The 15090-nt window shown below is 38.8% G+C and overlaps 1 protein-coding gene across 2 annotated transcripts in view; it reads left to right on the forward strand.

Annotated features, from left to right (window-relative positions):
* The window catches only part of st6gal1 (ST6 beta-galactosamide alpha-2,6-sialyltranferase 1), a 115590-nt gene that overhangs the window by 12733 nt on the left and 87767 nt on the right, over positions 1–15090 (forward strand). For both annotated transcript variants that reach the window (XM_039747378.1, XM_039747379.1), the window contains exon 2: positions 1899–2005. Coding sequence is in view for 1 of the 2 variants with exons in the window: in XM_039747379.1 (XP_039603313.1) it covers positions 1994–2005 (12 nt within the window). In the remaining variant the exon portion in view is untranslated. The remainder of the gene's footprint in view (positions 1–1898; positions 2006–15090) is intronic.

Below are 15090 nucleotides of genomic sequence, written 5' to 3' on the forward strand. Positions count from 1 at the left end.
GGGGTGGGTACCCATTATCACCTGGCACTCTATGTGACTGCAGTTAATATAGAATAGCACAGACTATATCAACACTGAGGGTTCAACCAGTTACCTTACCAACAAAGCCATTTACCATGTACAGTACTGTCTTGTCTGCCAATGCTACTTTGCTGGAAAATAAAATGAATCGACCCAGGCCACCGAGCCCCAACATTTGCCAGCAACAAGTGCGTCAATGGAATGTCACTACTTACAGTTAACAAAAGCAGCTTCATTTTTGTTAGATGCCCTTATTGCAGTATGCTTACATAAGGAGAACTGAACAATGCTGCAAATTGCCTTTTTAGGTTGGCAAAAACATGTTATGTTTTATGCATATGCACCCACACCAAACAAAAACTGCCCTTACTGCTACACCAGTTATTATTATGCACGCAAGTCATCGTTTAGCTTGGTTGGCTGCATTTTCCTACTTTGATCAAGAGTGTCATCATTTCCCAATTTCTCCAAAATGTTCTATACACATAGGTCAGAATTGCCATACATCTATTCATGTTCCCCCGTCAAGTTTTTTTTTTATGTAAATCCGGAACGTTTGTGTGGGATGTTGTATATGCACATTTTAGCTTCATTTTATGTGTACTCAAGCTTTATAAGTGAAGTCGCTGATACTCTGATATTGGAAATATATGGAAATTAGCACCACAACGGGCAGGCTGTATTGTCCTCATATTGGAAGTCTGCATCCTGGGAGCTCCTGTACTATTTTGATATGTTCTATATGTGCTTTCCCTTTAGTCATCAAATATTAAATGTTATACAAGCTACTGTACCACTCATTTGGCTTCAATGATTTGATATGTAGTTTTTTTTATTATGGGTTTACATTGTTTTAGCAGCCACAACCCCCCTCCAACTTCACCTTTAAATTTTAGATGTCATTAGAGAGGTTTGCATAAATCAAATTTGCTTTATTAGATTAGCTGAGGCATCAAAGTTTTGAAGTAATGATTTGTAAATATTATTATTGAATAAACATACAGAGCAGTTATTTTTTTTTATTTTTATACACTAGATGTAAGTAACGAGCTTTGTTTAAAGTAAGTATAGCCTGTGTAGAGTTTGCACAAGTACATGTTATCCTTCCATGTCCCAGAAATGTGCAGGTCAGGTTAACTGATGACTTAAAAATGTCACACTAAGTAGTAAGTAGTGTGCTGTGATATATACAGGTGCCTGCCTTGAGCCTGGTGCTCCCGCAAGAGACACTGGCACTAGGTGACCCCTGATTATAAGAAATAAATGGGTGCATCTGTAACAACATCAAGTTGATTACAAGGCTAAATACAAAGACTAATTCCCTAATCTGGACTTTTTATTGTGTTTTATTAGCCAGAAGTACATCTTGTTATCACTTTCAAATTCACTCACTCGAATGTGAAATGCCAGAATTTAAAATTTTTGCAGCTTAATAGTTGGTTGTTCAAATTGTTGGTCTCCCAAAAAATGCATGAATTATGTATTTTAGTACTTTACTCACAAGATAATTGGGGTAAAACTAACAATAATAAAATGCTTTAATTCTTATGTGTTTTTGTTTTTTTTTTTTTTTTGGTCTGGAAAGAGTATTGTTATTTTCCCACTTCAATAAATTATATCATTCACGATTCTCCCAATCCTATGGTGAAATTCCTGCTCTAAATAATCACTGTTAATACTTAACTGTTTGATGTTAAATAAGCAGTGTTATGTAATTGATTAATATATTTCTTTTTTTAAGGAGTGAAAAATATATCACCATCAGCTTTTTCAAGAGTTTTAGTCATGTCCATGTGACCCTATAAACATATATATTTAAAGAAATAGAAAAAAGTGACATGGACTGTACACTAATGTTCAACTATTTTTTCTTGCAGCCTCCACATTGCAAAAACAGTGATGAATATCCTGGAATGATTAAGTAGCCAGGTGAAAAAACTTGAAGGTAGAAATTTCCTCTGGATATTTGACCATGGTGCTCCGGGTAACTTATATTTCTATTGAATCATTTTTTTATATGGTTTTGATATATTATCTGTGTCTCTCTTTCTCTGGGTATCCAAATATATTTTTCATGTAAAGCTTGACTTTTTAAATTACTTATAGTACAGAACAATCAAGAAGAAAGGCATACAGCAAAAGGACAAATTACTTCAGACAGGAGCTGTTTAATAAAAAGTTAGTGTCTAATGTGTACAAATGGTCTGCAACTTACATATTTTTTTGAAAACTGGATTATCAATGAACTGTCTGGCAAAAGAAACTCAGATTATCCTGTTTCAAATTTAGTTTTATTTGTAATTCATTCAGTAAATTTTTTCTTAGAGAGTGTAGCATTTGCAAATTTTATTAACTGTAAACATTTTCAAAATGCATATGCTGGGAAATGTTGTCTCTCTCTCTCTCTCTCATTGTCATATATATATATATATATATATATATATATATATATATATATATATATATATATATATATATATATATATATATACACACAGTGATCCCTCGCTATATCACACTTCGACTTTCGCAGCTTCATTCTATCGCGATTTTTTTCTCATTCATGCTTACGTCACTACGCATGTGCTTTCTGAGAACTTTTATCTAAGCCATACGATGGCTCCTAAACGTGCTGCTTTTTCTAAGCCTTCTGACAATAAAACTAAGCGCCGGAGGAAGATACTTACTATCCAGGAGAAGGTGAAACTCTTGGATATGATTAAAGATGGCAATACCCTACAAAAGCCTCCTCACGCATATGAAAAGACAGCACCAGCAACTGCCTATCAAGATGTCCTTCAGCCACGCACCCAGACACCCACTGCCTACTCCTAGTACTCCTTCAGCGGAAGAAGACAACAACGCACCTGCTGAAGATACTGCACCACCTCTGAAGACTCTCCTACTGAGGTCGTGCCTTCATAAGTTAGTGGTTGTGTGTAAGAACTGTGTGTGTTTGTGTGCAATTAAATGTACAGTACAATAATCTACTATATAAAAGCGTTCGGGATTGTCCTTCTGTCCCGTGAGTGCAAAGCATAGCAGTATTCCGCTTATTACAGACTTACTACTTGCGGCTTGAGGTACGAAGTGATGCGATGTGAGCAGAGTTCTGGTGTTCCCATCGTTCCCTTGCTTTTATGTGGAGGTGCGCTGGAAAAATAGACAAAATTATGTCTCTGGAAATAATTAATGTCGATGGAGTACAAATGCCTCACCGCGTAGTAAATATCAGGGGAGATGGTGCTTGCTTATTGTTATCTATAGCTTATTTAGTGCATGAAACTCTGTCTTTAGTGGTACAGATTCGGGCTGACATTGTACGACTTTGGACAGGCACTTGAGTGGATAAAAAAAAAAACTTAGGTTTTCGGGAGATGTTATGAATGGGCACTTTGATGTTCTCATTCCCTACACTTACATGCCTGATGTACACATGGAGTACACAAAAATTGAGGATAAAAGTCGGTCGCCTTAAAAGGTGAGCGAGCCTAGTAATATGATATTTGTAACGTCTAATATGTCTTATTTTCTCTTATTTTGTCTAATATATTGGGTAATACGAGTGTAATGGTGACTAAAGGGTGTTATTTCATGTCTAGAGGGCTATAATAATGTTAAAAAACGTATTTCGAAGGTCATAAACAGGTTTTCTGTACTCTAACTGCGAAAATATTCGATTTACAAATAAAGAATCCTACTTCGCGAAAATTAATTTATCACGGTAGAGTCTGGAATGGATTAACTGTGATAAACAAGGGTTCACTGTATATATATATATATATATATATTTTTTAAAAAAACTACTTATGTAGTTCAGAATTGCATGTACTTTACCTACCGGTCTTCCTGGCAGCACTTTTTCTGTTGCTAATGGTTCATGTTTTAACACTAGAATTAAGTTTATTGAAAAACTCATAAATTTGGCCCACCTTAAATCCGCTCGCACCTCTCAGTTCAGCGTCTTTTGTCTTGTAAATGTGTCATAAGTGCAGGCAGCAAGCAGCCTGCTATACCACCCCTGCACTGCCACAGAAAACAGCAAAAACCTCCCCCAATTGAAGCCTTGTTTATCAGGGAGTTAGGTACCTAGAGTTCACAAGTGAGCAAGTGGATAACCTCCCAGAGGTAAATACAACTACTAAGGAGGTACTGAGGAATTTGGAAATTGTAGAGGGAGAAGTGCTGCTCAGATTAAATAAGCTGAAATCAAACAAGTCACCAGGCCCAGATAATTTTTATTCTCGTGTTCTTAAGGAGGCTAGTGAGTACATATATAAACCCTTGACACATATTTTTAGGAAGTCACTGAGCACTGGAGATTCAAGGACTGGAAAATGGCAAATATCATCCCATTATATAAAAAGGGTGACAGGGCAGATCCAAGCAACTATAGGCCAGTAAGCTTAACATGCATCACAGGAAAATTAATGGAAGGAATTATTAAGGATAAGATTGAGCAACAAATGGCAAGGACAGGAGTTATTCTGAACAGTCAGCATGGGTTCACAAGAGGGAGGTCGTGTTTTACTAACATGTTGGAATTCTATGAGGCTGCAACAAAAGCATACGATCAAAGTGGAGGATATGATATTATTTATCTGGACTTTCAGAAAGCATTTGATAAGGTGCAACATGAGAGGTTGGGCATCAAGTTAAAAGAAGTGGGAGTTCAGGGTGATGTTTTTAGATGGGTGCAGAATTGGCTCAGACTCAGGAATCAGAGGGTGATGGTGCGAGGAACCTCATCAGAACTGGCCGATGTTAAGAGTGGCGTTCCACAGGGGTCAGTGCTAAGGCCGCTGCTATTTTTAATATATACTAGGCTGACCTGCCTTTTAAGGTGACCGACTTTTAAGTTGACCACTTCTTAAGGCAATTCAATATGTAGATCAATTTGATATTTTGTACAAACTCATTAATTTGGTTATATTGCATTTGAGCAGTATTACTTTAATACTTGTAGTTTCTGTTATTTTTGTGATGAAATTTAAACCTTTTTTCTATATTGAGGACACCCTTTTAAACCCCCCTGATATTTACTATGCGGTGAGGCATTTGTACTCCATCAACATTAATTATTTCCAGAGACATAATTTTGTCTATTTTTCCAGCGCATCGCGCACAAAAGCAAGGAACGATGGGAGCACCAGAACTCTGCTCACATCATGTCGCCGTACTGCAAGCTGCAAGTAGTAAGTCTGTGATAAGCGGAATACCGCTACGCTTTCCACTCACGGGACGGAAGGACAATCCTGACTTCTTTTATATAGTAAGAAAGAAGAAGAAGATATCGCACAGTCTGGAGTAGAAAATCATCTTTTACCTGGAAAAACGAAACTACAAATCCCATCGTGCATTGCAAAATGGACGGGGCGTGTGAAACTCCACGCCTGCGTAGCACTCATGGGACGGAAGGACAATCCCGACGGCTTTTATATAGAATGATAAATGATTTAGATAGGAATATAAGTAACAAGCTGGTTAAGTTTGCAGATGATACCAAGATAGGTGGATTAGCAGATAATTTGAAATCCGTTATATCATTACAGAAGGACTTGGATAGCATACAGGCTTGGGCAGATTTGTGGCAGATGAAATTTAATGTCAGTAAATGTAAAGTATTACACATAGGAAGTAAAAATATTAGGTTTGAATACACAATGGGCGGTCGGAAAATCGAGAGTACACCTTCTGAGAATGATTTAGGAGTTATGGACTCTAAGCTATCAACTTCCCAACAGTGTTCAGAAGCCATTAAGAAGGCTAACCGAATGTTAGGTTATATAGCACGATCTGTGGAGTACAAGTCCAAGGAGGTTATGCTCAACCTTTATAATGCACTGGTGAGGCCTCATCTTGAGTACTGTGTGCAGTTTTGGTCTCCAGGCTACAAAAAGGACATAGCAGCACTAGAAAAGGTCCAGAGAAGAGTGACTAGGCCTATTCCAGGGCTACAGGGGTTGAATTATGAGGAAAGATTAAAAGAGCTGAGCCTTTACAGTTTAAGCAAAAGAAGATTAAGAGGTGACTTGATTGAAGTGTTTAAAATTATGAAGGGAATTAGTACAGTGGATCGAGACTTGTATTTTAAAATGAGTTCATCAAGAAAACGGGGACACAGTTGGAAACTTGTTAAGGGTAAATTTCGCACAAACATTAGGAAGTTTTTCTTTACACAAAGAACGATAGACACTTGGAATAAGCTACCAAGTAGTGTGGTAGACAGTAAGACTTTAGGGACTTTCAAAACTCGACTTGATGTTTTCTTGGAGGAAACAAGTGGATAGGACTGGCGAGCTTTAAAGATGATCTATAATTGAGGTGAACTCAGATTGTAGAAAGAGAACAGAAGCCCTCCCCGCAAGAAACACATATAAGAACAACGCAGCTGCACCAGGTGTAAAGGTGAAAGATGGCACCGTTTTGATGCAGGATGAGGTCAGGCATCATCGTGCCAGTCAGTCTGCCCCACACCTGTCCTTCAAAGAAACAGCACGGCTTACAGAGCTCACCAATGTATTGTGCAAACTCCTGTTTGTGATTATGTTTTGTGAGTCTACTTGTGACTTGGAATCCATCCAGTGTGAGTGGACCCAGTCAATTGCATTGTCAAAAGTGTAAAAGTGAAGGGAAGAATTTTAACTCAACAGAAAAAGAAACTGTGAATATTAATGTGAAAAGCAAGACTAACCGTGAGTGGCTAAACAGGTAAGATCACATGAGTTAAAAGTGAAAAAAGAATAGAAAGGTGAAGTGAAAATAAAAAAAATAAAAGGCAACCTTGCCAACCCTTCCTTACAATATACAGTGGTACCTCGGTATACGCCCTTAATCTGTTCCAGGTCCTTGGACGTATACCAAACAGGACGTATACCAAGCAAATTTTTCCCATAACAAATAATGGAAAAATGATTAATCCATTCCCATGAAAAAAAAAAATACTATTATTGGCATATTATACATTGATCGGGTTGTATTAAATTTAAACACTGCTTAATACTAAAATACATAAATACAAAAGCAATTTGATGAAATAAATGAAAATTTAACCTCACTTTACTTTTTAATAATGTCTTTGTTTTTCACAATCGTAGATACCGTCGTTCACGGCATGCAGTATTCAGTAACCATGTCCCGGATACGCATGCCACCTTCATACTTTTCAATTCAAATTTATGTGAAAAAACACAAAATCACGTTGTGACGATGCAGGTTTGCTGTATGCTCCCATCTGCTGTCCGGGAGCCCTTGAACCCTACACCATCAGTAATGATACCGATGAGCTTAGCAGTGAGGCACAACAAAGCACGGGATGGTGAAAAAGTGCAAAGTTCTTTTATTAAAACAATCAAAAAACAAGGTGTTCAAATTAAAGTGCAGTGTCCAAAGTTCCAATAAATAAATCCATAAAAACAATAGAAAAAAAGTCTTCATAAAAACAATGAGGTTAAAATATAGCAAGAAGCATTCTAAAAAAAAAACAAAAACACAACAAGAATCCCGGTGCCTTTTTACCTGGCAGCCTCCCTGCTTCCCCCCTCTGGGCTTCTCAACAGGGGAGTCGCCCTACTTGCAGCTGACCTTCACTCTGCCTACTTCAGCTGTTCAGTTCACCTCTCCGATCCCTGGCTCTGGTAGGCTCCTCCTGACAGCGACTTGGAATCCACAGCGACCTCCTTCCGGTCAATCCCGCTCCATGATCACTCAGCGGGTGTGACCACTACTACTATTCCCTGGGTGTCGGCCCAACACCCAGGTTCCCTGTTCAGCTGCAACACGAGCCTGCCTCTGCGCTCGTGCTCTATCTCTCTCCTGCTTCCTCCTTTCTCCTGCAACCATCCATTCTTTCTTTCTTTTTCCTCCCCTTCTAGACGACTTGTGCTTCTGTTTATCAAGAGGGAATGGCAGCTGAAATCAGCAGCCCCTGGAACAATCACGAATGCGGATGGTCTGTCACCTTCTCACTTAGGTGAGAAACGGCCACATCCTGATTTGCCGTGAGAACCACTTCAGCCCAATACTATCCACTTGCAGAGCCACTACGCCCCCTCACCAAGCTGCGAACGCGGTGATTATTTATTGTAAAACTGGCCTTTGACAGGAGCTGTGGACCTGCTATACCACACACATGAAAATTCACAGAGAGTTATAGCGCGGGTTGTTCACTGAATGCTAGCAACTGGCGCACTGACGCTCGTGGGCAGTCGTGGCTTTTTCTCGAGAAAGGTAAACAAGGGTAGCACGCGAGCTGTATTCCAAACAGAGGTCGAATACCAAGCAAAATTTTTCGCGTCCAGACAGGATGTATACCAAGTTGGACTTATTCCAAAGTGGACGTATACCGAGTTACCACTGTATTTTATGGATTATTAAAATTCTAGCTTTTCCAAGATCTTCCACCGTCCTTACTCTCTGTGATGTCTTTCGCTATACTCATTTTAAGAAAGATAATTCCCTGCATACTTTAGGTCAGAAGTAAGACTTTTCATTAGACCCTTGTGACCTCCATTAAATTTCCTACCTCAGCCTTTTTGAACCTATTTGATGCCTTGCACTTATCTATACTAATAAAAGGCAAAGCTCTCACTGACTCACTCACTCACTCACTCACTGACTCACTCACTCATCACTAATTCTCCAATTTCCCGTGTAGGTAGAAGGCTGAAATTTGGCAGGCTTATTCCTTACAGCTTACTTCCAAAAGTTAAGCAGGTTTCATTTCGAAATTCTACACGTAACGGTCATAACGGTCGATAACGGTCGACAACGTCCGCCATGTTGAACTTTCTTATTTATGGCCCCATCTTCACGAAATGTGGTAGGCGGCTTCCCTGCGCTAACCGAAACTGATGTACATACTTATTTCGGTGGTATGACGCCACTGTTGGCCGCCATATTGAACTTTCCAACGTCACTAATTCTCCAACTTCCCGTGTAGGTAGAAGGCTGAAATTTGGCAGGCTCATTCCTTACAGCGTCCTGCGGTGGGTTGGCACCCTGCCCAGGAATGGTTCCTGCCTTGTGCCCTGTGTTGGCTGGGATTGGCTCCGGCAGACCCCCGTGACCCTATATTTGGATTCAGCGGGTTAGAAAATGGATGGATGGAGGTTTCATTTCGAAATTCTACGCATGACAGTCATAACGGTTGACAATTTTCGCCATGTTGAACTTTCTTATTTATGGCCCCATCTTCACGAAATTTGGTAGGTGGCTTCCCTGCGCTAACCAAAACCGATGTACGTACTTATTTCGGTGGTATGACGCCACTGTCAGCCGCCATATTGAACTTTCCAACGTCACTAATTCTCCAACTTCACGTGTAGGTAGAAGGCAGAAATTTGGTACTTATTTCGGTGGTATGATGCCACTGTCGGCCGCCATATTGAACTTTTCAACGTCTTTGTTACTTATGGGCCCATCTTCAAGAAATTTGGTACGCGGGTTCCCAACGCTAACTGAATCGTACTTACGTACATATATACGTCCATAGCTTGCAGCTCTGTCACGGTGTGAGGCGGCGTTGGGTCCCCCATTCTAACGCCTCCCACGTTGTTGGCTGCCTGCCTATATAAGGCCGTCCGTCGCTCCAGTCTCTACATTCCTTTCCTTGCTTCACCACGGGATTCACATCTCCCTGCTGATAACTACAGCCTTTTTATTTAATCCACAGCTTCTCTGCTGTTTTATTGTTCATTTATTACGATTATAGTTATTGTGTGGGTATTTTAGACTTATTTTACATTGTTCAGGTACCCATTTCCTTTATCATTCCAACTATACCCCCATTAACATGTCTATAGAGGTGATCACCATCGATCAAAGAACTGTCACTTACCGTGTGGTTTCCATGCCCAGAGATGGCATTTTCCATTCTCTTAGTTACATATTGCACGGCCATATCAGGCTCACTCTTGATATCCGTAGGAACATTGTGTCTTATGTATTGAATGACTGGGACAGGTTCAAGGTGTGGACTGATAACGGTACAGGAGATAATTATACTACACAGGAGCACTATAAGAGTGAAATGCTTAAGCCCTTCAGCTATGCATCTGCATGTGAGTTTATGGCTGCCGCTGAATTTTTCGGTTTTCGCTTTCAAGTGTACTGAAATGGCCAAATATTTTACACCTTTCGACATCCGCCAATGCCTCTTAAACATCTTAGATTGACAGGTGACGATTTAAGTAGTGGACACTTTGATGTTTATGATTGTTTAAACTCTCAAAAGCTGGATGTGAAGTTATCAATGAAACCGGTTGTATACTTACAACGCTTGACAGATGCCGAATGTCTCTCCAACACAAGTCCTACAAATAGTCGTAATTGAAACAAACCATGAAACTTAAACCGATTATGACAGCAGCAATCCAAGCTGTGAGATTTGAAACAAGATTACTGTTGACATGGCCAACTGTACGTTGCATGCTCAAGAGTCAGCTCATCGCACAGCTTGGTCATATTACAACCGGAGGGCCGAACTCACAATGTGGTATACAAAGAGATCCTTAACAAATAATTATTGGTATATTTTCCCTCAGTTTAAAAAGGTTTAATTTTCTTCTTAATAAAAATTTTAAGGCAGTACTTCGCCGCTTCGAAGCGCGGGTATTTTGCTAGTTGTAGTATATATTGCATAGTTCTTGCAATGTAGTAAACCTTAAAGCTATTAATTCTGCCTTTCGTTTATAGTAAAAGAGGGTATCAAACAGTGCTTTTTGGGTGTACCACAATAGCCTTTTACCTGATCAAGCTCTAACTGATATTTTACACCCATTTTGAGAATCCCTTGCAAGTATTTTGTATGTTAGAGCAGCTTTGCATCACTTGTATTTCTCCACTCTTTCATTAAAAGCATTTTTGGTGTGTAAGTGGTGATTATTCCCTCACTGTTTGATCAGTTAGTTTAGTAAAATACAGTTCCTGCAGTATTTATTTATCATACAAGATGGATTTGGCTAGACCTTTGTGAAAGATCTGTAAGTGTTGTGTATTATTCTTGGATCTTTTTTTCTGGTTGGAACTGCTATTTTCAATAACAAAGAGCAACAGGTTGCCAGTGGCCATGTGCAAGGCGGCCTATAAGGCATATTGCATTACAGTTAAGTATGGGTGTCTGTTTGGTTAGGTGTTTGGTTTATTTAATAGGTTTGTTCCACAACCGTGGTCTTCATTTACATGAATTTTTCAAAGATTAGTCTGGTTGTTCCCTGATCACTAGTACTTTTGTCTTCTGTACATGTTTAATCTTTAATTATTATGCATTGCAGTAAAACATATGGTTTATCTTGTCCCTGTTTCCCTTTATAAGTAACCTAGCAGCCATGAAAATTATTTAATGCTGTGTTGGCAGAACATAGGAGCAGCTTAAGTGACTGTTATGATAGCTTAGTGATATGAATCTAATTATTTACATTGCGCTTATAAAAAGAAATGGGGAAGTTAAAAGTAGGCAGAGAAGAGAATGAATACTGTTAAATTCAGTTGTGGTGCTGGCAGTGGGTTTGAGTTAGGGAGTGAAGCACTGACTCTCTAGAGAATAAGATAATCATAAAAAGTTTGGTAAGTGTTGTTTATTTAATTTTTGTTTTTTAATGTAATAGAAACTTGCAACCCTGGAGGACACCCATATACAAATTTGAGGAAAGCATCTAAAATCCATCTGGAGGTGGCAGGCTAAGGGTACTTTTTGTGGATTTTCATTCCCACTTTCTGGCACCATTTAGTTTCACAGCATGCTTGCACACACACATATACAACTTTCAGTCAGATGTAATAAATAATGGGAAAAGTGGTGACACTCCAGGTTACAGAATATTCTCTGAGGAAACAAACCAATTTATTTAACTGATGCTAGAATCAATTGTCATTAATTTGATAAAGGGTAAAGTGAAACAAATATTAGCCAACTGCAATCAGGGCTGAACAAAAATAGTTTCGAAACTACAAACCGGATCCCAAAAAAGTTGGGACACTATACAAATCGTGAATAAAAACTGAATGCAATGATGTGGAGGTACCAACTTCTAATATTTTATTCAGAATAGAACATAAATCACGGAACAAAAGTTTAAACTGAGAAAATGTATCATTTTAAGGGAAAAATATGTTGATTCAGAATTTCATGGTGTCAACAAATCCCAAAAAAGTTGGGACAAGGCCATTTTCACCACTGTGTGGCATCTCCCCTTACAACACTCAACTGACGTCTGGGGACAGAGGAGACCAGTTTCTCAAGTTTAGAAATTGCTCTCCCATTCTTGTCTAATACAGGTCTCTAACTGTTCTATCGTCTTGGGCCTTCTTTGTCGCACCTTCCTCTTTATGATGCCAAATGTTCTCTATAGGTGAAAGATCTGGACTGCAGACTGGCCATTTCAGTACCTGGATCCTTCTCCTACGCAGCCATGATGTTGTGATTGATGCAGAATGTGGTCTGGCATTATCTTGTTGAAAAATGCAGGGTCTTCCCTGAAAGAGATGACGTCTGGATGGGAGCATATGTTGTTCTAGAACCTGAATATATTTTTCTGCATTGATGGTGCCTTTCCAGACATGCAAGCTGCCCATGCCACACGCACTCATGCAACCCCATACCATCAGAGATGCAGGCTTCTGAACTGAGCGTTGATAACAACTTGGGTTGTCCTTGTCCTCTTTGGTCCGGATGACATGGTTCCCAGATTTCCAAAAGAACTTGAATCGTGACTCGCCTGACCACAGAACAGTCTTCCATTTTGCCACACTCCATTTTAAATGATCCCTGGCCCAGTGACAACGCCTGAGCTTGTGGATCTTGCTTAGAAATGGCTTCTTCTTTGCACTGTAGAGTTTCAGCTGGCAACGGCGGATGGCACGGTGGATTGTGTTCACTGACAATGGTTTCTGGAAGTATTCCTGAGCCCATTCTGTGATTTCCTTTACAGTAGCATTCCTGTTTGTGGTGCAGTGTCGTTTAAGGACCGGAGATCACGGGCATCCAGTATGATTTTACGGCCTTGACCCTTACGCACAGAGATTGTTCCAGATTCTCTGAATTCGGATGATGTTATGCACAGTTGATGATGATAGATGCAAAGTCTTTGCAATTTTTCGCTGGGTAACACCTTTCTGATATTGCTCCACTATCTTTCTGCGCAACATTGTGGGAATTGGTGATCCTCTACCCATCTTGGCTTCTGAGAGACACTGCCACTCTGAGAAGCTCTTTTTATACCCAATCATGTTGCCAATTGATCTAATTAGTGTTTATTGGTCTTCCAGCTCTTCGTTATGCTCAAATTTACTTTTTCCAGCCTCTTATTGCTACTTGTCCCAACTTTTTTGGGATTTGTTGACACTGTGAAATTTTGAATCAACATATTTTTCCTTTAAAATGATACATTTACTCGGATTAAACGTTTGATCTGTCATCTACGTTCTATTACAAATAAAATATTGACATTTGCCATCTCCACATCATTGCATTCAGTGTTTATTCACAATTTGTTTAGTGTCCCAACTTTTTTGGAATCCGGTTTGGTATATCTCTTGAATGCAAGATTAGATTTTTGGCATGAATTTGAATTCTGTAATTATTTGGTGGAGCCTCTGAGGGAGAACTTTGCAGATGACTGCACAAAATGCAAGCATAAAAGCTTGAGATTTTTTAAGGAGTTTTCTTGCTTTGGGGCATTTTCTGAGTTTTTAGTACATAACTTTGATTTTATCTTAATTACTTAGGTTATGTCTTTTCATAAGACTGCAACATTGTATAACGACATAGTCATCAGACACCCTGGCTCACCATATTTCTGAGCACGATGAAGCACTTTTGATTAATAAATGATGGGTAGTTTGATGAATGTGTAGATTTCAAAAGTATATGTGTGCTAATAATATTTCGGATTGATAAATTTTGTTTGGGATGACAACTAGCCTGAAGGAAACAATGGGGAACCTAATCTTTTCCCAGCTTGCATTATAAAGCTTAAGCATAGCCTCCTATAAAGCTTAAGGATAATGGCTTCGATATACATATTATTTGCTTAGGAAAGGCTGAATGTGAGTCTAAATGTTCAGTGTTTCAATTTTATATGAAGTTATTGTGACTTTCAAATGGTTAAAGCATTCCTTAACTGGAATAAAGGTCTCACAAAATTTACTCCATCTATATTTTAAGTTTGTGTGATCTGATCTAGCATCATATAGATTTAGAGTGTATTATAGCAACAATGGCAGAAGATTAGTTTTTTTTGCGTTCTGGAATTAAGCATTTGAAGTATGAGATTCTAAAGTAGCAACCATCATAATAACAAGTTTGATAAATTAGACCATTCAGTTCAGCAAGCTTGGTTGGTTAGCTAATAGCTTAGGAATCCTAATATCTCATTATTATAGTTTAAAAGTTTTCTAGGTTTCTGATTAAACTAGATGGCTTGGTAGTGTTTTCCTGATTCTCATGACACTGCATATGAGGAAGCAGTTCCTGGATTCTGTCTTGCATGTTCTTCTCCTTAATTTTACTGATTGTCCTTGACTACACAATTTAGTAGCTAAAAATCTGTTGGATCAGTTTTTTTTTATATGTTTGAGAATTTTGAATGTCTGGTTTAGGTTCCCATGGGGCTTTCTCTGATCAGGACTAAAGAGGTTTAATTCCCTGAGCCTATCAGAGGAGGCTATGCCGTTTAATCCTGAGGTGCACTTGGGTACTCATTTCTGCATATGTTCTATTGCCTTTTGACTTATTGTAGGTTAGTGATCAGAATTACACGAAGTGCTTCACATGTGGTTTCAATAGTACCTTGTACTGTCTGAAGATATTGCTCTTTGACTTATATTTGATTTTTTTAATAATGTAATATACATATTTATTTGGCTTCTACGCACAATCAAGACAAGAAATGCTGTATCAGTGTAAATGCCACAAAACCTTTCCAAAAGTTGCTTCCTCTATGTCTTTCTTTTCAATTTTATATTTATAATCCTTGTGTGATATGTGTAGCAGTTTGCACTTTTCTTCATTCAGCTGCATCTTTTAATTATGTAATTTTTTTTGACATTATTCTGGTCTTTAAATTTTGT

This window comes from Polypterus senegalus, chromosome 3 (assembly GCF_016835505.1).
Source record: "Polypterus senegalus isolate Bchr_013 chromosome 3, ASM1683550v1, whole genome shotgun sequence".
NCBI lineage: Eukaryota > Metazoa > Chordata > Cladistia > Polypteriformes > Polypteridae > Polypterus > Polypterus senegalus.